The sequence below is a fragment of the Petromyzon marinus genome, chromosome 7 (assembly GCF_048934315.1).
Source record: "Petromyzon marinus isolate PM22_M1 ecotype Great Lakes invasive population chromosome 7, UKy_Petmar_22M1.pri1.0, whole genome shotgun sequence".
Taxonomy (NCBI): domain Eukaryota; kingdom Metazoa; phylum Chordata; class Hyperoartia; order Petromyzontiformes; family Petromyzontidae; genus Petromyzon; species Petromyzon marinus.
The window spans coordinates 12550047-12576649 of record NC_133673.1 but is presented as its reverse complement, the minus strand read 5'-3'; the positions used below and the strand labels follow the sequence as shown (position 1 = coordinate 12576649).

Genomic DNA, 26603 nt, shown 5'->3' with positions numbered 1-26603 from the left:
ACAATGCATAAACTCACAACAAATTACATACCTGGAAATCAATGTGACTTCTGCTGTTGCCTTTGAGAGATCAGTTCAGATATGCGTGGCTTCACCTTGGCAAGTGCCACTCTCATGTCATTTTCACAGCAAAGTCTGTTCCTTTTCTTCGTTTTTATGTCCAGCATCCTCGAAAAGGATTGCTCACAAAGATATGTTGTAACAAATGGTATAAAAAAAATCCAGGGCTTTCTTAGCAATAACTGGATACTTGTTCATTTGTCGACACCAAAACGTTGAGAGCGTTGTTGTTCTGAAGAGTTGCTGTTGAACCTGGCTCTGCTGAATTTCAATGATTTCGTCGAGGAATTCATCATTGACATCTGCTGTTTCAACAGCAAACGTTAACGGCTGTCTCACCCATGCTGGATATGACTCTCTTGTAGGGAAATATCCGTCGAGAGACTTTGCAAGCTCTAAGTGCGTGGCAATTGTTTGCTTCAGTTCCGTGGATACAGAAATATCTCCGATTCCAGACACATCTTCGATCTTACTTGCACAGTCGTCCAGAAGCGGGAAGTTTGCGAAGTTATTGTTCTCTGTTCGTCGTTTCCATAACGGTAGCTTTTTTTGAAAAGCCTTCAGGTGTTCTTCCGCTTCCATGATATTGACTCCACCACCCTGCATCTGCTGATTGAGATGATTGAGAGCTGCGAATATATCAGCCATGTACGCTAAAATGAGAATGAACTCAGGATTTTTGAAGCAATCTGCATGGCAGTGTTGGTGCTCTTACCAAAACAGGGCTAATTCCACACGCATGGCAAAAACACGATTCAGCATATTCGGTGGATAACCACCGAATATTAGAATGGAGCAGAAGTACCTCAAATTCAGAGCCCATTTATTTACACAGCTCACTGAAGATGCGGTGCCTCAGAGCACTTTTTCGCACATAGTTCACACATTCCACCACAGTTTTTAATACTTCTGCCATTTTTGGAGGTAAGGTTTTTGTTGCCAACGCATGCCTGTGCAGAATACAATGCGTCACAATGATGTGTGGTGCATCGGCCTTTACTAGCGCACCAAAACCAGACTTTCTTCCCAGCATGACTGGAGCTCCGTCCGTACAAACTGCAGAAACCATATCCCATGAAAGATTGTTGTTTCTGAAGAAGTCATCCACAAGCTTCTTCACATCGGCTGCCTTCGTTGTTGTTGTAAGAGGCTTACAAAATAAAAACTCTTCTTTTATCATGTCGTCTTTCACATAGCGTACAAAAACAGCAAGCTGGCTTAGATCAGAAACGTCTGTGGTTTCGTCGAGTTGAAGGCTGAATTTTGCCGGGCTTGAAATCAGATCCGCGACTACTTGAGCCAAGATGTCTTTACTCATGTCTTCTATTCTGTCACTGACGGTGTCATTTGAAAGGGGAATTTGGGATAATTTACCTTCGGCCGCTGTTCCGAGTATCAGATTCGCCATCTTTAATGCAGCTGGTTTCACAAGTGTTTCACCAATGGTGTGTGGCTTGCCCTGCTTTGCGATCAGGTAAGCAACTTCGTACGATGCTGTCAGGATCGGTTTGTTAACAGGTACAAATCCAAGAGCAGGCAGAGTGGCCCTTTCATCGAATCTGGCTCTCTTCACCCTGAATTCAGCAAGTGTTGTGTTCTTGTATTCCCCGTCTCCATGCAGCTTCAAGAAGTGTTCCTTTAGTTTTGCCGGTGCAAGACTAGAGTTACTCAACTTGGCGTTGCAAATCATGCAGATAGGACGCTCACTCCTATCACGTTCCGTGATACATGAGAATCCATGTTGTACATATTCGTCCGACCACTTTCTTCTTTTGCCCGACATAGTTAGTATGGATAAAATATTAAAGAAATCACACGACGTACGACAACAACAGTCACACGTTGACTACTGAGTACTCACTAAATTCCCCGCAGCGCTGATTGGCCAAGCAGTGTAGCATGATCATCTGCAGCCAGTGATGGCCAAGCGGGCCGTGTGTGTCATCACAAATTTACACAATAATTCAAGTGTGTCTGGACCTCCGTGGCGGGGGCTCTGCCGAACCCCTGAGATCGACTCACCGAACCCCTGGGGTTCGATCGAACCCAGGTTAAGAACCACTGACCCAGGAAAAGGCTCGCCGAAGCTCAATACTGTTTACCCAGGAGGGTTCTGCTACATTGCGATGTTTTGGCCAATTTTAATTATCGGCGTTTGGCTTCGTGTGGGGGAAACCGGATAATTTAGTCCATGCGCAGACACGACCCTGCGTGTGGAAACTACAGAATATTGGGAGAACGTTACGAATCTTTATACATTTCCAGCTGAGAAGGGACAGCCATAGGCAGAAGAGAAAGGTTTTGAGCATGGATTTGATTGGAGGCAGGGATTTGGGAGGAACACGTGGTCAGTGTGGAGGAAGATCCTGACCAAGTGACAGCAGCAGAGAAGAAGCGACATCCCATTGAGGTGTTTGAGAGAATGTCCATGTCACTGAAGCAGAGAATACATGGAGGGGAGTAGAGTGAGATGAGAGTGGGAAGAGGTAGGAGAGTGCGTGGAGGGGAGTAGAGTGAGATGACAGAGGGGAGATGTAGGAGAGTGGGTGGAGGGGAGTAGAGTGAGATGACAGAGGGGAGATGTAGGAGAGTGGGTGGAGGGGAGTAGAGTGAGATGACGGAGGGGAGAGGTAGGAGAATGTGTGGTGGGGAGCGGAGTGGGATGAGATGTAGGAGAGTGGGTGGTGGGGAGCAGAATGAGAGGGGTATGTAGCGATGACTCAATGCAGGATCTTGAACCTAATCATGTACAAGTGGGAAATCTGTGTTGGAAGTGACGGAGGTGGAGGTACAGAGCAAGGGAAACCTCACACCCATCATCATTAACACCGCCTATCGCCACACAGTGTACATTTTTGCGATAAGACGGTGTTAATGGTGATAGGCGTGAGGTGTTTACGATGGGTTTTGAGTGGTGGTGGTGGTGGTGGTGGAGGGATACGTTTACAGGCTCCTGTCGCGCCGAGCGGAGGCCGGTTATTCGATTTTGGAAACTTTGCTCGGATCGCGGCTGCGGCCGGGAGAAGAGGGCGCAGGAAGGGAAGAAGGACGTGAGGGGGAGGTTTTCTTCCATTGCCAGGGGCAGACCCATTGCTTGATGGTGGTTCCGCGATGGCCAGATGGTATACGGGAGACATCTTGGCTTCGATCCTGACGCTGACGCCTGTATATTTGGAGTTTGCATGTCTCTCCTCCCCGTGGTCACGTGGATTTTTCTCAGTGTCCTCCGGTTTTCCCCTATCATTTAGAATGAAAATGTGTTGTAGAGTATTTGGCTGCTATGAATTTCCACATCACAATAAGGCCATTCGTTCAGCTATCATTTGTGGTCAGGTCGCTTCTGCGCGCCTTCCCTGGTTTAAAAAAAAATATTTAAGGTTTAGTTTTAAATTTCTCACCGAAAATATTCCCGGTCGCATTGCAGACGACAGTATGTGGCACGTGTCCAGTTGCCATAGCCATAACGGGAGATGGTATACTGGATGTGGTGGGTGATATTGTGGTTTTAAAAAGTCAGCCGTTTTAGTAAACAAAATTTGGTGGCATATTTCTCATTATCGAAGTATATCAAATGTAATATTCGTCAATCGTGATTAATTAGTTTCTTTAAACAACAAATACGCTCATTAATAATTCTGAGAAACGTTCTCGGACAGTGATTGTCCACCTCTGGTTGACCCGCGAGACGGGTCAACCAGTGCATCACGAATTTATTTTTTATAAATCTTGTTGCTGCTGCTGGTGCTGCACCCTTTATTAAACCAGCAGATTGACTGAGCCCGTTGGTGCACGTGGAACACTGCCACTTTCGCAAGGGCGACCTGGGTAAAGAGGGGCGAGCGAGCTGGGTAGTCTCTGCAGCAGATACCACTTCCACTCATTTATTGGCTGGAAATATAATAATAAAAATAATACAGGGTGTCCATAAAGTCCCCGTCTATTTTTATTGAAATAAAAGCATTTTTTGGTAAATGATGGCAAAATATCATCGCAGGTATATTCGTGAATAACGCTAAAGGGTTGGATTCTACGTAAGCACCGCCAATATATCTGCACAGATGCAATGTCAGCTGCATTGCGGAAGACATTTCGCAGCATCTGTGGAGTTATTTTTGTAACCGCCGCCCCTCCTGCATTTCCGATGTCGTAAATTGTGCACGTCTGTAACTCTTGTGTGATGCACCTCCTGACTTGATGAAGCCCCCCATGCAAAAAAACCCCTCAAAGGCGTTAAATGCAGAGATGGAGCCGTCCAGGGCCTGTTGCCGCTGCGTCCAAACCAGCGATTTAGAAAGCTTTCACTCGGGTCCTCCCGACACGACGTTTGCGTAATGACAAGGAACCCCCACCCCCCACCACGTTATTGAAAGTGTTACTACCATCACACGTGCCTACTTGAGCAGTTTTTTTCTTGCTGTGGTTGTCCCACCTGATGACGATTGCTTGTGTTTCGATCGAAACGTCGTGATCTATTATTTTTCTACCTACGTGACTTTACCGAAAGAACCAAAGAGTATGGATTCCTGCAGTCACGAAAGCTTCAAATCAAGATATACTATTAATTCGATAAGTAGATACGGGCTTCATGGACGCCCTGTAGGACCACAGAGCTTTGGACATTGATGACTCCTGCTCACCGCCTGGCTGCTCTCTTTCCCGCTCGTCTGCGGTTCCTCCGGTTCGCCCCGAGTTCCGAGTTGACATCATAAAGTCCGTTCGTCATGCGGATGTCAGCGGCCGCCACCGCTGACATCTGCTGAGGCGGCGCCTCGAACCTCCTGCCGCAAGGACGGGGAACCGTGCCCGTTTCACGCTTCGGCCGTTACGATTACGCCGGGGAAATTCCGAAGCAACGCCCGGGAAGGGGGGGGGGATGCTCAGCTGTCGCTCCGAGGGAGATTTAGGGATTTGCCGAGCATGCCTCGGTTAAACCTCGCCGGCAAAACAAATTTGGAGCGTCGGCGCACGCTGTAAAATAAACGACTCCAGAAATTTCCGTCGTCGCGTCCGTCGTTAAAAGCCACCTCGTCATGGGAACATTTACAGTGAGGCTAGAGTTTTGGTCCATAATCCCCTTCTCTTTTTATCATCATCATCAATCACCACTATCATGAGTCATGCTCAATCCACTGCTGGATGAAGGTCTCACCAAAGCCGTTGCACTGCCACCTCTTCCAAGACATCATGTGACCGGTGTGGAAGAGCAGGCCAACGTAGACCCTCTAGAGGGGCTCTCCGTAACTCCGTCCAGTGGATGCCCTTCTGCCAGCAGCGGCGTGAGGCAGCATTTGCAGGGGCTGCACCTCTACCTTTTAAAGCACCCGGATGCAACCGCATCTCACGATGCTCAACAAAACAAGTGGCAATGTGACCAAGGGTGCATCGCGGATGAAAGGAGATGTGTAAGGGTTGACTCGGTCCATCATCACCCCTCCAGGGGCCGATACAATTAATCACCGGTTTGTGCGGAAGTCAACAATGAGTTTGTCATGTGGATAGACTCGTCCTTGGCCAGAGGAACATGGAATATCAACCGCTGGCTTGGGGCCGTAGTTGGGAGGTTAACAGCGCCCCTCAGTGCTCGTCGGAGCAGGAATTCACTTTGGCGTCGTCTCCTGCGATTGGTCAGCGGAAGGTTGTGCGTATGGAAGGTTGTGCGTACAGAGGAGCCACGGGGGGGGGGGGGCGGGGCGGGGGGGAGGTCAGTGTCGAAACGCTCCACCTTTTTGCCTTCGTCGGTGATGGAGATGCTGTGCCGTGGATTATTTTTTCTCTCATCATAATCATCATCCTCCGAAAAATAGTCCACAAAAGAGCTATCGCGACCACGCTCCGACTCGTGTCACCGTAACCTCTGGAGCATAAAGACGCTTTGGAAAGTAAGACGTGCCCCCCCACTCCCCCCACCCCACCCGAACTTGTGCCCGGTGTCGATAGCGCGATACAAATCTGATCGCGCACGCACGCGGCTACCGGATTATGAGGACGCACGCCCAACTTTCCACTTCACATTTCAGCATGAAAAACAAATGCATATTTTACAACCCGGAGCAATGCGGTAATTAGACAACAAGGCGCGTGCGTAATTACCGTATTGCATCGGTTGCACGTGGCTGTCGGACACAAACGCCACCAAAACAAGACTCCACTGAACAAAACAGGTAAATCACAAACGGTATACGAAACATACGGTGCCGCGTGTACTTTAATACAGCAATACCGTCGTCACCTGCGATGAAGCTCGGTTGGCTACGTACGGCGCGAAAGAAGTTCAACACACAATCTGTATACGGACGTCAGCCATTGTCTATCCACTGCTTGGTGAATCTCAAGCTGAGCCGAACGCTGTCCGTCACGGTCCAGCGATGCAGAGGTTGGCCCGTGAACTGATTCACACCACCACCATCACCACCACCGAGGTGGTGGTGGTGATGGTGGTGGTGGTGGTTATTGTTTCCCTCCTTCGACTGCCGTTCCGTCACCAGCCTCGTCCACCGGCCGTTCGTAACCTCCTCGTGACGCGCCCTGCCAAGGCCCACGCTCTCTACTTAACAGTCAACGTCAACTGCTCTGCACGATTTATAATTAAGCAAATGACTATTACCCGGTGGCCGTTTAAGAGTTTTAAATAGATTGCGTAATGTATAATTACCATTCGGTGACACCATTATTATTTCAACTCGTACGTATTATTTTCCGGCTGTCTCGCCGTTACGGTGATGGGAGTTTGTAGTTACATAACTCGCCTACACGACCGCGTAGATAGAACGCGTGTTTATTTTTACCTGCTGTGATTTGTCGATGCAAGGCTTTCTATTCTGGGTGTGCGCGTCTGGGCGTACGGATGCCTCGGTTGTGTAGCGGTTATCGCTCGGCCCTACGAAGCCGGTTATCCCCAGTTCGATTCCCGCTCATGGCCAACACCAGGGACGATTATCTGAACCGGTCCTGGGCCTCACCTAGGTCGACTCAGCCTCAAATCAGTACCTGGTGCGGTGCGTAAAACATTGCTACTAGGGAGACAAAGGCGGCCAGGCGTGGTGCTGGCCACTCACCCCCTCGTGTGCCGTTCCGGCCTTCATAGGTGCTCGTTAACAGCACTTGCCCCAACATTCTGTGAAGGCTATACGGGGGATGTTTGTCTACCGTCATCTCCTCCTCCTGCACCACCACCACCATCATCATAATATACCACTTGCCACCACCACCACGTCCTTTCCCTCCACCGTAACTACCATCCCTGTTCACCTTCTCCACCATCATCATCACCTCCTCCACCACTACCACCGTTATCCCTGCCTACTACCACCATCATCACCACAACCACCACCCCTGTCCACCATCCTCAAAACTACAACCGCCACCAATTCTTCCTCCTCCGCCTCGACTTCCCCCACCATCAACCTCTGCCAACACCACCTCCTCATCAACTTCCTCCACCCACCACCGCTCCCTGTTCACCTCCCCCCGCCCAGCCCAAGATCGTGTGGTTCAAGAACAAGGTGAACCTGCAGGAAGATCCGCGCTACCGCATGTTCGGGCACCAGGGCGTGTGCACGCTGGAGATCCGCAAGCCCGGCCCGTACGACGGCGGCGTCTACACCTGCCGCGCCATCAACTCGCTCGGTGAGGCCGAGGCCGAGTGCAAGCTGGAGGTCAAAGGTGAGGGAGAGCTGTGGCGGTGGTGGCGTTTGGGAGATGTGGGGGGGGGGCGGTGGAGAATGCTCGATGGTTTCGGCGTCTTCGGGAGATGGGCGGGGGGGGGGATTGGAGGAGCAGCGAGGGGTTTGCCGAGCGTGAGCTAGATGTGTGGGGGCCAGTGTTGCCATTGTGGTCGTCATTGTCATCGTCATAACATTATCAGTCGTCACCGTCGCCGCAATTGTCATCGTTATCATCGTGGTCATTATCATCGCTGTCATCACCGTCATCACCGTCATCATCGTCGCCTTCATCATCACCATCGCCAGCGTCGTAATTGTCACTGCTGTCATAATCGCCATCATCCTTACCGTCATCATCACCATCGTCATCATCATGGTCGTCGTCGTCGTCATCATCACTGTGTTGTGATATGACTCATTGTCTTTTGTACCGCTGTTATTGATGTTTAACGCTGCATTTCTATCTGACAGCCTTAACGATCACAACTTAATGGAATAACTCTCAAGCACATTCCTTTGCTGATGTCTCTGTCCATGGTGTTTCGCACCTGCTGTCTTCATCACGCGATGCGACGAAGGCTCCGTTTACAACTCTCGCAGAGGAGTTCACGACAAGCCCTGTGTTCGCGAACAACCCGCAGAACGAGATACCACATAACTACTTCTTAGAGGCCCTTCAATTGACCCTTTTTTTCCACACTCTAGGCACTTAATCACGTACCCCGCTGTGTCGACGCTCCTCGTACACAGCGACGCATCCAGAATGTTTTATTCCCAGGGCGAGATTGCAAGCCAAGTTGAGTGCAGCACCGCATTTTTGTTTTTCCCACGCCGCTTACTTTTTATTTCACGTACTCATTGGTGACCGGGCTGAGGCCGTCACTTGACTTGCTGTGGAGACCCCCGGTTTGATCGTGAAAACCCCACGCGCGCACACGCACGTCAAACAACACTGCCTGAACGGGCGGGGGGAAAATATATAATCGGCAAAGTTTTGGGCAATGGGTGCAATGCAGAAGGGTCGTTCCCGAAACGTCGCTCATTTAATATGTTATTTTTGTTATTCTTTTAAAGCCGCGTTGTTGACGAGTGTGCGTTGTTGTTAAACTTCCCTGTGCACCGCTGACAACTCAGCAGCAGCAGCACCACCACGACCAATTAATCAGTTTAACCCACGGGTGGCGAGATCCTGGATTTGAACTCGGACTCTGACCCCTTGGCCGCCTGGCCTCATCTCGGTCAACGTTTGCGTAACGGCCGGCCCGTGGATGGCGTGGCGTCGGTAGCGCTCTCCGCCTCGCACCCGCGCCTGCGAGTGACAACGGGCAGACTTACTGATGAGAGTTTCAGTGGCACAGTGGAGAGGCACAGCCCTGTGGGCCAGTGCTGGGCCGCAGCCCGACCTGTTCCCCCAGGAAGGTGCGCAGATTCCTCGACTGCTGCAGATCCTCGACCGCCGGGTCGAGATGCGTGCGTCGTGCGAGGCCCGGTGTGTCAGTCGGGCACTTCGTAGGAGGTGCTCGTTGACGGCAATTCGCCCCAACGCGATGCCCCCCCACCCCCTTCCCTTACCCCTTCATCATCGGCATGCTTCATTGATGCCGCTAAGGTTCCAATGCAGCACATTCCCAGTGGCCAGAACAAAGGGGCGTTTGAGATCGTAACAGGGGAATCGCCGTCGCTAGGAACAAGGGAATCATCGTCGTCGTTGTCGCTCCGTAAATAAGCAGTTGCAGATCCTGGAGCGTGGTGCTCGGGCGTGTGAACGCGCGTGCGTACCCGACCTCGGCGATAAGAGATGCGCGTTTATAAATGGCTTACTTACTAAATGCAACGTGCAGCAAACGATGCGGAAGACAGTATATGCGGAGAAAATATATTTTGTTTTTCAATCAAAGTTGCCGAACAACGGGCCCGAGGGGCCCAATAACGGCGTGTGGCCAGCGAAAGACAAAACGGAGGGGGCTAAACGGTGCTCCACACCGCACTCACTTCCTTCTGTCCACTGCATTTGAGCTCTCCTGGCGCTGTCTGAAAATCACGCGAACATACCTCGTCTTTGATATTGTTTCATTAAGCAAGACGTTCATTCGTTATGGGTGCATTCATTATATGTTTTTTTCCGGATGAGCTGTTCCACAACGTCCATGCCAATAATTATCGGCGGTAATAAATAGATTAATACATTTGGTATTTGCGCAATTCTCATAGGACAAAGGCTACCATCACAAGATGATAGCCTTTGGCACACAGAAGGTCGATCCCGGACTCTGGCGATGCCTGTTGTGTATCTGTAGTCCGTGTGTTCTCTCTCTCTCTCCCCGTGGCAGTCGCGTGGATTTTTTTCCCCTGGGGGCCTCCGGTTTTGCCCTCCACATTTAGAAACAACACGCGTTTAGATTCTTTAGGCTGCTACTATAAATCCCCAAGTGCGATGATGGTGATGATATCGCCACTATTGACGAGCTATTAACGAGTGGCCCAGATTGCCTCTGAAAAAATATCTAATAGCTCACCGGCAGTTGACCCGGTGAATAAAATAGTTTAGTTTTTGTTGTTGTTGTCGTTTCTGCTTTGTAAGCTTTAACAAGAACGATTGCCACCTTGGGCCGACTTGCAGAGCCCACTTTGGCAACGGCGTCAGCAGGAATCACGTGCAGCGGAAGTACACACACTGTCCTGGGCACAATGACTCCGGCGTTAATCTTTCGGCGGTTCGCTTGTTGACAGCCGCGATGCTTCTCGCGACGCGTCCCGGTAGCTACAAGCTAAAAATACACCCCTCTCGCTACCTTTGCGGTGGTTCGCGGCGATTTCGTTTGTTCGATGCAGAGGACATTGTTATATAACGATTATCTCACTGGCAAGCAGTGATTAATCTTAGCCGGGGCAGTCCAGTGCGACGTTGGTGGGAATTATTTTGGGGCGCCGCATCCATGTTGGCCTTGTTTTGTCCTGACGCAACTCTGAAGGCGTGCGATGCTGCGCCTCTACACGCAGGCATAGATGCTACAACAATATGGGATTAAGCGGATTAATGTGGAGCGGCTCACCTTGCACTCCTTCGTGATAGTGCCCCAAACAATCCCTGCGCTAGAAACCCCATCGGCCTAGCATCGTTCCGGAAAACATCGAGCGAGAGACTGAGCACCGGTTTACGAGGGGGAATAAAAGGGGGAGCCGGAAACAAAAGTACGGCAACACGGCAGAGCGACAACGGCTGAAAGTGACATCTTTTAATCGCCATCGCTAACGTCGGTCCCCGGGATGACGAGCCCCCCCCCCCCCCCCAAGACGTCGCCGTCTCTCTCGCCCTGGCGACGCGACAATAGTTCAGCGCCTGCAGCACGAGCCGATCCAAAGCCAGAGGAGAACGCAAACTAGAGTCGGGCACCGCGCATGCAACGCGCGCGCAGGAAAGTTCGCTAAGGGACAACGTGGTACAGAAACCTCAAACAATAATTTAAAATCATTTTAAACGTTGGGATTTTTGTTTGTATTATAATGTTTTCTATCGACGTGACTTTGCCGAAAGAACGAAAGAATAATAATAATTAAAAATGTCATTGCAGCCAATGGTTCCCAAAATGCCTCATTGGTACCAACGAGAGGTGAGGAATGATGTCAATGATTTTCTTCGTTTAATCTCCAGATGAGAGCTACTGCACGATGACCAGCGTTGTAGTGTTGTTTGGAAAGAGACCGCAGCATGCTTGACAGGGAACATCTTTTCAGGCGGGATTAAAAAAAAAAACACCCTAATGTGAGATGAAACATCGATGGAAGTGCGATTGGAATAGAGGCAGCTTTCTGGCCATGGTGGACACTGCCTGTATGTGGACACTGAACGAATGTGCAGACGCTGTCCATATGGGGTGACACAGTCGACTCTGGATACTGGCAGTATTTATCACCCCGGGTGACAAATACTGCCCCCCCCCTCCTGACGAATGCACTAATTTATTGAAACACGTGACGGGACAAGAGGAGGGTTGGCCGGAGGGATAGGGTTGTGTGTGGGGAGTGTGTGGGGGGGGGGGTGTGCGACGACTTGCTAAGTGGCCGCTAAAGCGCATTGGCCGAGGCGGCAGTTGTTCGACGTGGCCCATCTGTTTGGGCGCCGCGTGTGGCGCACATTCCTTACCATGCATGGACGTCCCCGCGGGAGGCTGCCTCGGTGCCACTCCGGGCCTCGGCGTAAACGTCGGGATAAAAGGGGACGCCGAGAATAGAAGGTGCGTGTGCGCGTGCGTGCGCGCGCGCGCGGTTTCCGTGCCCGCGGCCGTGCGAGTGTGTCGTCGCCGGACGCCCCCGGTGGTGGGGGGGGGGGGCCTGACGACAATGTCTCCTCCGAGGCCGGACGCTGACCCACCTTCAGTTGCCCCCCCCCTCCCTCCCCCCACCTTCAAGCCCGGTCCACACCTGAGTGATCGGTTGCACGTGGCAACTCTGTTGCGTGCTTGCGTGTGGACGTCTCCGCAACCGGTTGCTCGCAGCCGAGGCGGACGATCCGCTCGGCGAGGATTACCCACGTGTTTCATCGCGTGACAAATTTACGACATTTTGACTGGTTTATAAAATCCTGAACCTGTTGTTTAATGTCCTTGTTTTGCGAGAATACTGCCTCAGGTGTGGACAAAGCAGTTGCAGGCGATGAATCGGTTTTGCGGCAGTTTCACTTTGCCAAAAGCCTTGCCCTCCCCCCACCCGCCTCCCCCCAAAGGTGATGGAGGCAATCTGAGGTGTCATGTATCGAGAGCAGATATGGAATATTAATCGATTTTGTTGTTGTATGTGCCGGCCTGTTGCATGCTGGGTAGTATAATTATAGAGTTATTCACAGGTGTAGATTGGTGTGGCGCTCGTATGTAAACAATAATGGGATGTCGTTACGTCGTAATTTCGTGCTGTATTTGTTCGTCGCGGGTAATATAATTGTTAAACGCCCAATGAAGCGTGATGGGGGGGGGGGTTTAGTGCAATAATTCCATGACGGGACTGAGACCAATTTAATCACAGGCGGCTGAAACCTGGATCCGAACCACAGGCTCTCGGGATTATCCAGCCCGGCGCTCGGACCCTCCGTGTCACCCGAACGCCCTCAGGCCACGAATCCTTCAAATGGCCCATGTCCTCGGCTCGCTCTACATTTTCCCATCGTGCCGTTGGCGCTGCCGTCCCACCGGAATAAAAAAGCGCGTCCTGTCGATGCGGTCCTGCCTGGTCACGTATCCGTGCCCCCCACCCCTCGTCGATCGCGATCTGCTCGTCCGTCTGCCCCCGCGCCTCGAAGGTTACCACGATCGCGATGTAGTTCCGGACCAAACGTGGAGGACGATTCGCGAGTTGGTTTGGTTGTTGTTTTTGTTGTTGATTTTTTTTGTCGTGAGCCGAATACGCGCTTTGTCATTTCACCAGACCCAGTGTTTATCGGACTCAAAGTCCTTCTAACCTGCCACACTTCGTCCTTCCGAGTTTACTTTGTCGTTGCACGCAGCACGTGCCTGATGATTGCTAAACACGTCCCAACGTGCACACACATACACACCAGGTCCCCATCTGAATTTCAATCGGTGCTCTCCATTTCACTTAGGACATGGACGCACGCACAAACATACAGTCTCTGTACACGCTTACACAAGCGCACGTACGCCCACCAGCACACACGTGCACACACACACGTAGGCACACATGCACAAAGACAAAGATCCCCCGTATAGCCTTAACAGACTGCAGAATCAACACGTACACACGCTGAAATCTCGCCTCGGAATTACTACTTGGACACGTACACACAAGATCGACCGACTGCTGACGAATGCTACAGTTCGGCAATCATCAGGCGTGTGCACGAGTGTGATGGCTTCGTTTATATTTGAAAGGGGGGGGGGGGGGGGGGTGGTGAATTGGTCATCATCGGAGAGGCAACCCCGAGGTTGCTCGCGATGAAAGGCGGCTGGGAAACGCAGAACGTACCGTGATTGTGTTGCACAATCAGCGCAGGAAACGAGCTAACGCACTGACTGCGGTGGTTCTGTGCACGCAGCACTGGCGTGACGCGCCTCTTCCCGTACCTTGATTCCTGCGTAATTGCATACGAATGCGACGTTTGTCCACAACGTGGTATTCAAGTATAGATCGTCCATTCTTTGCTATCGTCGCCGTTGTCAAACACTGCCTTTTGATAGCTTACCAAATGCGTCGAAGCAAATTATTTGGCAATAGCCCGTCTTCGGATCAATAACCTTTTTTTTACGTAAAATAACCAAATACTTATCTTAATTACCCCAGAAAGGCCTCGTTTAAGTCCCAAGGCATTAATTGGCTGTGGCAACTGGGCACGTGATGTCCACTCCCATCAGCACATGCGACCGGGAAAATTATCGGTGATGAGTTAAAAAAACTCAATTGTAAACTTTTTTTTTAAATTCAAACCAGGTAAGGCCCACTGAGCTTATGAAGATATTTTTTTCCCAGAAGCGACCCGACTAAAAATGATAGCTCAAGGAAGCGGCTCAACGCCACGTGGAAATTTATGGCAGCCAAAATACTCTCAACGCGTGTTTCCAAAGGTGGAGGAAAAACCAGAGGCAACGGAGAAAATTCCACGCGGCCAAACAAACAGCGGCAGGTGTCAGGGTCGGAATCGAACCCACGACCTCCTGTATACCAGGCGAGGTAGTTAACATCTCCTAGCCACCCTGAGCAAGTCGTAGTAGTAGCAGTGGACTCGGAAGCACGTCAATTCCCGACGACATTTGGTGCGTACGCTCATATCTTGTCATGCAGCAGGGTTTGCTGTCATAACCGTGCGAAAATATTTGTTGACCTGTGCTTTTCATTCCACAGCAACACACACGCAATTGACAGTGATGATATGCTGTATGTTTTAATATACACGTACAGATGCTGCAAGTGTATTGTGGTAGGCACATGCATTTCGATTGCCTATGCATTTCCCATTGGCTGGTGATGCATTGCCGACGGTGCGTGTGCTGTGACAAACGTGTAAAGGTGAAAACTGAATGGGCGGCGGCAGGGACGCTGGGCTTGGCTGCATTGAAGGCAGACTCGTCACCGTATTCTCCGAGGCGCTGGCTGCGGTGTGTAAAGACGCACTCCAAATCCTTGTGCCCGGTGCCAGCAGGGTTGATCTCGGCTCTTGCGCGTGTCCACGGATTGTTCTGACGGCACGCCCTTGGAATCTTGCGAGCGAGAGTCGAACGCGTCAGATTCTCGCTTTGCTCGATTCGATGCGTGCCTGTGTCGCGAGAATAATCTACGCACGAGCGTGAGAGACGAGTTCGATCGATGATTTGACGAATCATTTTACCTGCCAAGGAATCTGCGTTCAAACCATTTTGGACCCATGAACGTGATCGCTTTAAGTGACCCCCCCCCCCCCCCAGGGGTGGTGAGCCGCGATGCCCACACCCTGCCTATTCAGTGCGCTCTGCGCTGCGGGACTGCGATGATCCCTCTCCCATGAGCTTTCGGGTCGCACCGTGCGTCGATTCGCAACGATGTCAGACGTTTTGCTCCACACGCGCCGCTCGGAGAGCGTCTTCAGTTCCGGACGAAGGCGCTCCCACGAGCAGCACGTGCGGAGCGAGCCGTCGGGGCATTGCCGCTTCCGAACAACGCCTTGGCACGACCCCGAAAGCTCGTGGGAGAATTGCGCGGCAGAGCCGCGGAAGCCTACGCTGTGGTTGACCGCTGACCATCTCAACATCTGCCTACCCCTACCCCTGTCCCCGCTCCCTTCCATCCGCCTCTGCAACCGCGACCATTGCTGCTCCACCGTTGTCGCTCGCCCGCTCGCAATGCCACTCCCCTGCCCGCTCGCTCGATTCATCGCCCGACCGCTCCCCCGCCCGCTCGCTCTCATCGCGCCGCCGTCCGTTCTGCACGACAGTGGCCCAGGAATTGGCGCGCGGCTAAGTGGCGCCGCGCGCACCACAAGGTAAGCGCTCACACGACAACAATAACAACAACAACAAACACCGGTTTGGATTGACTGCATGATCTCACGCGCGGGCACGCGCGCAGGTTGCGGCGCTGTGTAACTCGTCCGATGTGCGATGAGCTTGAAGGCGAACGATGAGTGTTGAGAGGACGTTTGTTCACGTTAGCATTGCGGATGGACAGCGTCTCCACACAGTCACAATCTGCTAAGAAAAACCTATCGCAACGCTACAAAACTAGGGGGGGGGGGGGGGGGGTTGCTGAGCTCGACTCCCGGCTATGGCTACCGTCAGTGGCAAGTGATTGCCGAACCGGTTCTGGGCGTCCCCAAGGTTGACTCGCCCTTAAGTGAGCACCTGGTGTCGTACCGAAGCGTCGGCACTAGGGAAGCAGTGGCACGTCACGTGCCGTGTCGACCTTAGCAGAGGTGCTCGCCAACAACCCCTGAAGTCTGAAAGGCCACACAGGCGATCGTTGTTTTGTGGGTGTGACACCCACCTACTGGCCAGGCGTGCACACAAGGGGCAGTACAGCGACGAGGTTTGTGAGGCATGCATAGAGCGTATGCAATGACAAACATCTGGAGGACGCACATGGCTAGTTATAATAATAATGATGATGACGATGATGCCCTGTATTTACCCAGGAAAGCCCCATCGAGTGACAGGAAGCATGTTCCGGAGGGTTCTGATCCATTGGGAGACGTTCCGTCCAACCGCATTCACGATCCTTTTTGCTTCACGTGGAAGGAACGCCGAGTTATTCGGAGGATGAAGAAGAAGAAGAAACAACCCCCGCGCACGAGGGGACAAGACTCAAAGATGCGCGCGGATCGAATCCCACAATTGATTTTACCCGACCGCCGCCACCTCCCGCTGGCTACCTGCTCGCAGGCCCACCCACCCTCGCCTCCAAATCTCTGCGAGATCCACCAACCCTTGCCCCCGAAGCGCCGGGTCGCAGCGTCGCACGAGCACCACCACCACCACCACCAAGCCCGGCGAGGGTTGGGGCTTGACGAAGAACAAACTTGATGTGTAGCCCCCCACCCACACCTTCTCCGGCATCCTGACGGAGATCGGCGGCTCGCGCAAAGCCGCGCTCGGCGCATCGCTCGGAGGCTGCACGCGGCACGATAAATCCCACCGAGGGGTGCAGTTTATCCCACCAAATTGACGATATATTCATTACATCGGATCGCGGTTTCAACGAGTCAAAAATAGAGGGCTCATTAGGCCTGTTCAGCGACAGTCCCCCCCCCCACATCCCCCGGCCAATGCCAAGCGCGGCACGGGGTTCGCTAACCGCGCTGGGTTGGCCTGCCGTCGCAAATAGAGACGTCGCATGACTACGGAAGGCCCGGTGCCAGGGCTGCGTCTTCCTCGGGTGTTCTATCCCCACACCGCTTGAAGCCCCGTTTAATCTACGGGCGTCGGTGGCGTTTGCTCCCAGTTCGTGCGCTATGCGAAATTCTCGCCCCCCCCCCCTCTCTCTCCCCTAACGTCCCGTGAGTGCACAAGAGGACATCGAGCCAAAATGTAATGGATCATCATCGGGCCCGATTATAATCAGCCACGCGAGGCTCTATATTGGACACGTGTGAATTATGTGTGGTATGCTTTAATGTGCGGGGTGTCGGGGGGGGTGAGCAGCATGCTGGCGCAGTGGTTAGTTAGCGTGCCACACTATAAACCTTGGCGACCCTGAGTTCGATTCCCGGCCATGGCTGAGAGCAGTGGCGAGCGATATCTGAACCGGTTCTGCGCCTTCCCCGTGGGTCGACTCAACCTTAAAGGAGTATCTGGTACAGTCGCGTAAGCATGAGCACTGCGGAGACAAAGGCGGAAAGACGTGGCGCTGGCTGCACCGTGCCGGCCTTCATAGGTGCCACCCAGCCACCTCAATATGGCCCAAGTCCGTTTCACCGTCTACAGTGCCACGGTCTGGTCTAACGTTTTGCTTTTGCACTGCATCCTTCCGTTTGTCCGTCTGTCCCTTCGTTGTTCCACCCCTCCGTTTGTCCGTCCGCCCGTCCGCCCCTCTGCCTCGTAGGCACGCCCAGCCTGCTCTCCCTCATGCTGCTGGGGATGCCGATCACCTACGGCGACCTCGACGATGACATCTTGACCGTGGAGTTGACCGCCAAGCTGGGAGTCTGACGGGGGCAGATCCACCCACGACGATCCTGCACCGCACAGCAAGAAAACCGCAACACACAACCATGGGCAGCTGCCAGTTATGAATGCCGACTTAACTTTTTTATTTTACCCCAAAACCCCTGTTTTAATTCGACACGCCCTAATTGATGCGTGCAGATTTCCATTATCTATTCGCCTGAACGTTTGCACGGATAAGGGGAGTCAAATCGGAAGTGGCATCAACATGCATCCATTCATCCGAGCCTTTGCATGGATGATTATCCCAGATCTGTCCCCTGGAATAAATGAATCCTTCCTGTCTTTGCCTAAATGGGGAGGGGGGCATAAAAAGGAGCAATCTGCCCCTCGGAGCCCCCCCCCCCCACACATTAAAGTGGATTAGAGAAGGGTCAACACTTAGGACAGTGGTGTTTGTTATTATTCATGAATGCGTTTAAACTCAATGTTAATGGCACTACCTAAAACCGTTGATGTACTCGGAGAGTACCTGATTGGCTTTCAACTGCTGGATGAAGACCTTCACATTTTCCCCAAAAGCATTCCATCCTGCACAAGGATGAGCCGGAGATGATTTTGGAAAAGTGAATTTTGGTGATGCGGTGAATTTGATGATGCGGTGCGGAGGCTGTATTACCTAGTCACGCTGCACTTATTGCCTTTATAGGACACACGCACACGTTTTCTTGAGACTCCTGTTTTGCTCAGATGCATGAGGAGGAGCTGGATGGCACCCACTATGCATGTTGACGCACGGTATTGAACGTGGCACCCTCAAATTGTATTTATTTTATTTTAGATATTTTTTCTTCTTTCTGGTAACAAGGTTGAGCACGAGATGGAAAGGGAAGGACTGGGTCACACAGCACAGTCAATAGATCACGAAATAGAATAGGTCTTGCATGTTTATGACTGCACGCTTAGCAAATTAAGTAAATATAATGTCGTTAAACCCGCCACCACCAAACCCACAACATTTTGCGGGTTTGGTCAAGTCCGTTTCACCGTTTACAGTGCCACATTTTGTGGATTACTCTCCAACACACCGGTGCGCTGAACTCGTAACTAATTGGCATGTTTTGTTTACGTGACAAACTTTACTAATTGGCTGTGTCAGGTGGTGGCGGGTTTAACGACACATTCATATTTACGCGATCTAACAAAAAAACATTATGGATAGCAGAGATTTGTAGAACTCTTCCTCTATTTGGTTTTTATTCTAAGATATTTTCAGCCAAGTTACGAGTAATCCATATAAATGTACATTTTCAACGTTGCATATCGCGCTTGCTGGGGGACTACGGTATAGACGGATATGCGAATAAGGTCGTATAAGTGAACATGTCTTGAAAATGACTGCTCGACCACGGAGTACCAACGCCGCACTGAGTGTGGTCCGGTTAATTGGTCGGGGAGGATCTGTGACGCTTAGGTATGCGACTTGAATTACATGCGGCCCTCTAACGTCAACTTTAACAACACATATTTCACACGAAACATGTTGCTGCCAGTGTCACTCTCACTGGAATCCGAAGAGTAATGAATAGGATTAAAAACCACTCGGTTCGAGGAACTCGCCGACTTGCAACTCCACCACGTGATCCTCCGTCGCGGATGTTTTCCCCTCGCTGTCACCGCGCGTCATTGGATGGGATTTGTCACGCGTGGCTTATTTTCGAATTATGTTATATTCACTGTGTCCCAAAATGCATTTATTCAGTGGGGGGGCGGGGGGGGGCGGACAACTACGTTAAGGCACGTACAGGTATGTTTTTTTGTTTAATCCTGGTCGCTCATATGATATTAGTTCTTTTTGGGTAGGCCATAAACCAGTGTTTGTCCGCCCTATCAATATGTCTGCACTATGTAATTCAAATAAGGGGCACTTTCTCACGTACAAAAACAAACCACAGCGAATAGGAAAACCCCCGTAACTGTGTGTGATGCAGGCTGTTACTGCAGTGCGCGCGCATTTATGAGAGCAAAAGCGACAAAGTGCGGCCAACTCAAGGCTCGTGGCTAGACGGTGTGCCTCGTCTGGGATGAGGATTGCCTGGCGCTTGGAAGTTTCATTCGTCCGATGCTACGTGATACACAACGGCAATAAACGTATTTAAAACACGTAAACTCGAATGGAGATGGTTGTCCATGGCATGATTTGCCACGTGAGTATCTTGCGTGTGAGAGTTGTGAATAATTCTCGTGCGGTGTCTCTGTGGTTGGCGCACTGAGCCGCGGACCGTGCGACCCAAGTCCGATTCGCACTCACTACCAATAACAGTGATGGCGAATATCCGAACAGCTCCTGGGCCTCCCCTAACTAAATGAGTACTGTAGCTGGTGCTGTGTGTGTAAACGTCAGCACCGGGGGAGAAAAAGGCGGCCAGGCATGGAATTGGCCACCCACTCATATGCGCCGTGCCGGCCTCCGTAAGCGTTCACTTTACGGAAATTGCCCCATGACTTTGTTTAAGGCTGTACAGGGTGATCTTGTCTTTGTATGTTTAGCAGTGTGGGTCAGCATTTGCGTGATTAGATCTGCCAAAAAATTGGTTGGGCGCGAGAAGTCACTCCGGCCCTCCACACCAACCAGGACTGAACAACGTGGTGGCCGGTAGGGCGTGTAGAAGCCTCATCCAACGGTGGATTGACAGATGGCTGTATAAAGTCGCCTCTGTAAGGCCGGTCCAGACCGTTAACACTGCCCAGTGCTTTCGCCTTTGCTGCTTGTTGCAGAGGCTCACGGTTCAACCCCATCGGCCGCCCTCATTATTACCGCGGGTTATATTAAGCCGCATGTTACGTTATGTTGAACGTAGCCAATCGGAGTTGCGAAATGAACGTCTGCTTCATCCGAATGCCCCAGGTCACACGTGCAAATGAGACCATCCTGGGTCTCTTGAGTTCTCACTGGACGTTAGACAAAATAAATCTTATCCATCATAGAGGTTTTTGAGTAAAAAAAAATCAACCTTCAACTCGTCCACGGAAAGCAGGGCATTAGCAGCTAAAACTTGAGTTCTCACTGGGCGCTGGACAAAATAAAGTTTATCCATCATAGATGTTTTTGAGTAAAAAACAGGTCCCTGCAGGGTGGGCTGGTAGGACAAGTCTCTGCGCTGTCTATTGCTGATTTTACACCCAACAGCACGAGATTTCACTTCGTTAAAGTATTGAAAGGGGGCGGACGGACGGACACATTAATCTATTGCAGGCTGGTACACTCAGTTTACAACTTCGTTCCTACCAGTAAAAAAATCAACCTTCAACTCGTCCACGGAAAGCAGGACATTAGCAGCTAAAACTTGCCATCTGCTGGATGGATTGGGGATCTCCAATTTGTCTCGGCCCATGAGAATGCATCGCAAAAGTCAAGACTTGAGGTCATCACAACCGGTGTTGTTGATATACTACCGCCTCTCAGCTGAATCCTGTCGTCGTTGCTGAAGTTGGCATGGTATTAAAGTGAAAAAAAACTATCGAAAGTACTTCCTCTTTCCACATCTGAATTACACTGAAAGACGGAAAAAATGTCACACGCGGATCAGGTGCGCTAGGCGATATGGTTACGAATCCGAGCGGAGTGGCAGTAAAGTTGAGAGATGGAGCGATGAAATGGGTCCGTGTGCAGGTGCGGAGCGCATTACTACGCCGCAGCATCGCGAGGGGTAGCCGCGGCCTTTATCCAGCAGTGGATTGACCGTGGCTGATGATGACGAAACCAATTGGTCCGGAATCACCTGCAGATGTTTGTCGTACTCCACGGACCTTTGTTGATCTGCTGTCGATGGTGAGGTTGGGTGGGGGGTGCGGTGGGGCACCCCCCGCGTTATTTTACTTCGCTGGGCATTGCTGCAGATTGGCATCTGACGTCTAGTGCCTGATTAAGCTAGAGCAGGGCCTTAGCGGATGTTATAATGGGGACCTAAATAAAATAAATAAATAAATATTAAAACACATACATTTTTACTTGCATAGTACAGTAATTGTATTTTTTCATTTGCTATACAGCCAGATAATACGACAAATCGCTAACCTTAAACACCCAGTCGTTCATAAAGTTTGAAGGGCAGTATAGTACTATAGTCATAGAGTAAGTGCAGCGTCACTGAACCGCAATTGATAGCGTGAAAGCATTTCGCGCGGGGCCCTTGAAAGTGTGGGTCCCGTAGCTACTACATATGTAGCTACTTTTGCTACTATAGGATAATCCGGCACTGATGACGAATACGTGATTTGCTTTTGACAGCAACAACAGGCTTCACGGTATGACAGCGGACTGGAGACCCAACAGCTGTTGGAGGTGGGTGGTCTGTTTTTTTTCTCTTGTTACCAGATTCCGACACCCGAGAATACTTCATTACTGACACAGAAATAATATCGGCGGGCCCAGCACATTTCCCAAGATCGCGTTCAGCTTGGCCGTCCGTCCTCTTCACGTCCGCACAATTAAATTATCGCATTGGGAGCTCCAATTCATTACTGGGCGGCATTTTATGTCCCGTTCGCTGAACCCAAACGTCGAAGGGGTGGTGGAGGGGGGGGGGGGTTGCGGGCAAATTATCGAGTTATCAAAGATGATGATGAAGATGGCGATGTTCCAGTACCGGGTTAAAATAAGATGGTAAGGCGAAGCGCCCGAACCTCGCTGAATATAAAATGAACCTTTTTGCAGATCGGTGGTGGCGAGAGACGGGTGAGAGGATCGTATCGAGTGTTGAGGCAACTTGCAAATAAGTGGGTAGATGATTAGTATAACTGCATCGACCGCGAACCAGAAGAGTTACGTAAATGCGGTGAAATTTTTTTTTCAACGCGAAACAATATATTTCATTTGCATAGTTTGAGCCCGACGGAATAGAGTGTTGTACGTAAAGTGTGTTACGTGTGTGTACTACAACTCTCTGTGTACACACATACACGCGTGGTACGGAACCCGCAAAACCAGCCAGGTGGGCTATAGCGACGCAGATGCAGGCGTCACCACTGAGTTGGGAGATTTAAAAAAATCATGCGGTGCGGGCGACATGGAACTCATGAAGCACGGCGCCGCGTCCGTTCATACAGCACCTGGAGACCCTTCACCTGGAGCCTAGAGACCCTTCACCTGGAGCCTAGAGACCCTTCACCTGGAGCCTAGAGACCCTTCACCTGGAGCCTAGAGACCCTTCACCCGGAGCCTAGAGACCCTTCACCTGGTGCCTAGAGACCCTTCACCTGGAGCCTAGAGACCCTTCACCTGGAGCCTAGAGACCCTTCACCTAGAGCCTAGAGACCCTTCACCTGGAGCCTAGAGACCCTTCACCTGGAGCCTAGAGACCCTTCACCTGGAGCCTAGAGACCCTTCACCTGGAGCCTAGAGACCCTTCACCTGGAGCCTGGAGACCCTTCACCTGGAGCCTAGAGATCCTTCACCTGGAGCCTAGAGACCCTTCACCTGGAGCCTAGAGACCCTTCACCTGGCGCCTAGAGACCCTTCACCTGGAGCCTGGAGACCCTTCACCTGGAGCCTAGAGACCCTTCACCTGAAGCCTAGAGACCTTTCACCTGGAGCCTAGAGACCCTTCACCTGGAGCCTAGAGACCCTTCACCTGGAGCCTAGAGACCCTTCACCTGGAGCCTAGAGACCCTTCACCTGGAGCCTAGAGACCCTTCACCTGGAGCCTGGAGACCCTTCACCTGGAGCCTAGAGATCCTTCACCTGGAGCCTAGAGACCCTTCACCTGGAGCCTAGAGACCCTTCACCTGGCGCCTAGAGACCCTTCACCTGGAGCCTGGAGACCCTTCACCTGGAGCCTAGAGACCCTTCACCTGAAGCCTAGAGACCCTTCACCTGGAGCCTAGAGACCCGTCACCTGGAGCCTAGAGACCCTTCACATGGAGCTTAGAGACCCTTCACCTGGAGCCTAGAGACCTTTTACCTGGAGCCTAGAGACCCTTCACCTGGAGCCTAGAGACCGTTCACCTGGAGCCGAGAGACCCATCACCTGGAGCCTAGAGACCTTTCACCTGGAGCCTAGAGACCCATCACATGGAGCCTAGAGACCCTTCACCTGGAGCCTAGAGACCATTCACCTGGAGCCTAGAGACCCTGCACCTGGAGCCTAGAGACCCTTCACCTGGAGCCAAGAGACCCTTCACCTGGAGCCTAGAGACCCTTAACCTGGAGCCTCGAGACCCTTCACCTGGAACCTAGAGACCCATCACCTGGAGCCTAGAGACCCTTCACCTGGAGCCTAGAGACCCTTCACCTGGAGCCTAGAGACCCTTCACCTGGAGCCTAGAGACCTTTCACCTGGACCCTGGAGACCCTTCACCTAGAGCCTAGAGACCCTTCAACTGGAGCCTAGAGACCCTTCACCTGGAGCCTAGAGACCCTTCACCTGGAGCCTAGAGACCCTTCACCTGGAGCCTGGAGACCCTTCACCTGGAGCCTAGAGACCCTTCACCTGGAGCCTAGAGACCCATCACCTGGAGCCTAGAGACCCTTCACGTGGAGCCTAGAGACCCTTCACCTGGAGCCTAGAGACCCTTCACCTGAAGCCTAGAGACCCTTCACCTGGAGCCTAGAGACCCTTCACCTGGAACCTAGAGACCCTTCACCTGGAGCCTAGAGACCCTTCACCTGGAGCCTAGAGACCATTCACCTGGAGCCTAGAGACTCTTCACCTGGAGCCTTGAGACCCTTCACTTGGAGCCTAGAGACCCTTCACCTGGAGCCTAGAGACCCTTCACCTGGAGCCTAGAGACCCTTCACCTGGAGCCTAGAGACCCTTCACCGCGACGCCCAATCAGCCCATGGATAAATTGACAGTCACGGACGGGATGGATGCGGCTTAGCGCCCACTTCTTACCTCGCTGCCCTGGACAGAATTTAGAGTAAAGCAACACGGGGTGACTGATAAACCAGCCCCTTCGCTCGCTCACTCGCTCACTCACTGAAGCCCACTCCTCATCAATCACCCTTCTATCGCCACTTCCACGGTCGTTTACTGTCCCCGTGAACCTCACTCATTGATCCCTCTCGCCTTTGTCGAGGGACTCGTTCTACCAGACTCACTGTTCCACCTCCACACCGCAGGTGGAACCACGGACCGCGTGAGAACATCAACAAGGGCCGAAATGCAACATCCCCCTCATCAATGGGACTTTAAAGCACACGGCAACGGGAGAGGCAGCTCGGCTCCACAAACTCTCCCTTGTAGCGATATCGTGGCTAGCAGACCTCAGAATTGGGCATGTAACAAATTGAGCAACCATTGGAAAGATGTTATAAATCAAGTCAAACTTTAGCTGCCTTATAATTGTACAGCCATTTCCATCTCTCAGTGGGTTGTATGCCAAACTTTAGCTGCCTTATAATTGTACAGCCATTTCCATCTCTCAGTGGGTTGTATGCCAAACTTTAGCTGCCTTATAATTGTACAACCATTTCCATTGCTTTCTAAAAAATGTGGCTGTACTAGCTTTCGTGCAGTGCGCCACCCCTCCCCCCGAACCCCCTGCAGTTTAACAAAAGGTGGCTTAACTCAGCCCCCCCCCCCTTAACCTGTATATAATCCCGGCTGTCACAGAGCTGTCCACTTGACACAGATATTCTGCTGTGACTGTTCCACCTGAAGACGGAAGCTTGTGTTGCCTCCGAAACGTCGTGATTTAATTTAGTTGTTTTATTTTACTTTACCTACGTGACTTTACCGAAAAAAAAGCAAAGAGAATGTAACTGCAGTTCACAACAACACTAACCCTAACTCGCCGACATCACACACTTCTCATGCAGCGTCTTCCCACGCGCCGCTCCACTTTGGAATTCACTTTCCACCGCCCGTCTTCATTCCCAAGCTGTTACAATAAAAACCTTGGCCTGTTCAGGAAGCACGTGATCTCTTGATCGACTATTGATAGAGGGGTGCCACGGTGTTTGAGATGTTAACGACCTCGCCTGGTGTACAGGAGGTCGTGGCTTAGATCCAGACCCTGACGCCTGCTGCTGCTGCTGTATATCTGGAGTCTCTCTCTCTCTCTTCCCGTGATCGCGTGGATGTTTCTCTGGGTCCTCCGGTTTCTCCCTCCAAATCTAAAATCAACGTGTGTTTGGAGTATTTGACTGCTATAAATTCCCACTCGATGAGCCACTTCATTGAGCTACCATTTGTGGCCACGTCGCTTTGTAGAGCTCAGTGGGCCTTAAACATCAATCGTGGGAACTGCCTTGCCAAGATCAAAACATAAGGTTTTACCCTTCCTGGCAATAAAACAGGCGTTAAGATGTTAAAACACCAAACCGAAATATTTTGCAAGGAATCGTGTCTGCATTAACCACATATACTTGTGGTGAACATACAAACAAAAAACACTCTGATAGTATATGATGCATCATTGTCTTTGAAGCAGATTGGGCCACAGCAGAGACAACTTTATTTAGAGCCTAGTCTCAAACAATGATATTATTGATAATAATGTATGATGCATTGTTTGAAACGTATTGGTCCATACCAGAGACAGCTTTCTTTAGAGCCTTAGCCTCAAACAGTGTTAGACCAGAGGATTTATAATACTGGTCAGAGGATGTCAAAAGGCGAACAGCGCAAAGACAATGCCACCATCAGGACACTGAACCCTGAAAATGAAAAAAAGAAAATCACTTTAATAATTAATTTGATGTTAACACCGCACGCTGTGGGATGGACGGGAATCGCCCCGCGTCTGGCAGGGAGCTCGGATCGTCGGCAGAGGGCGCGACCGAGGGATTTTGTTG

General features: G+C 51.4%; 1 protein-coding gene across 5 annotated transcripts in view; it reads left to right on the top strand.

Moving 5' to 3' along the window:
- Window positions 1-19972, top strand: part of MYBPC1 (myosin binding protein C1) — a 95196-nt gene extending 75224 nt beyond the window's left edge. For 4 of the 5 annotated variants that reach the window (XM_076065408.1, XM_032949182.2, XM_032949181.2 and 1 more), the window contains 2 exons: window positions 7536-7722; window positions 17742-19972. In XM_076065408.1, coding sequence (XP_075921523.1) covers window positions 7536-7722; window positions 17742-17848 — 294 coding nt within the window. In that variant the 3' untranslated portion in view covers window positions 17849-19972. Of the gene's footprint in view, window positions 1-7535; window positions 7723-15639; window positions 15688-17741 lie in introns of all 5 variants that reach the window. The other variant, XM_076065409.1, reaches the window with a different exon arrangement.
- The last annotated feature ends 6631 nt before the right edge of the window (window positions 19973-26603 follow it).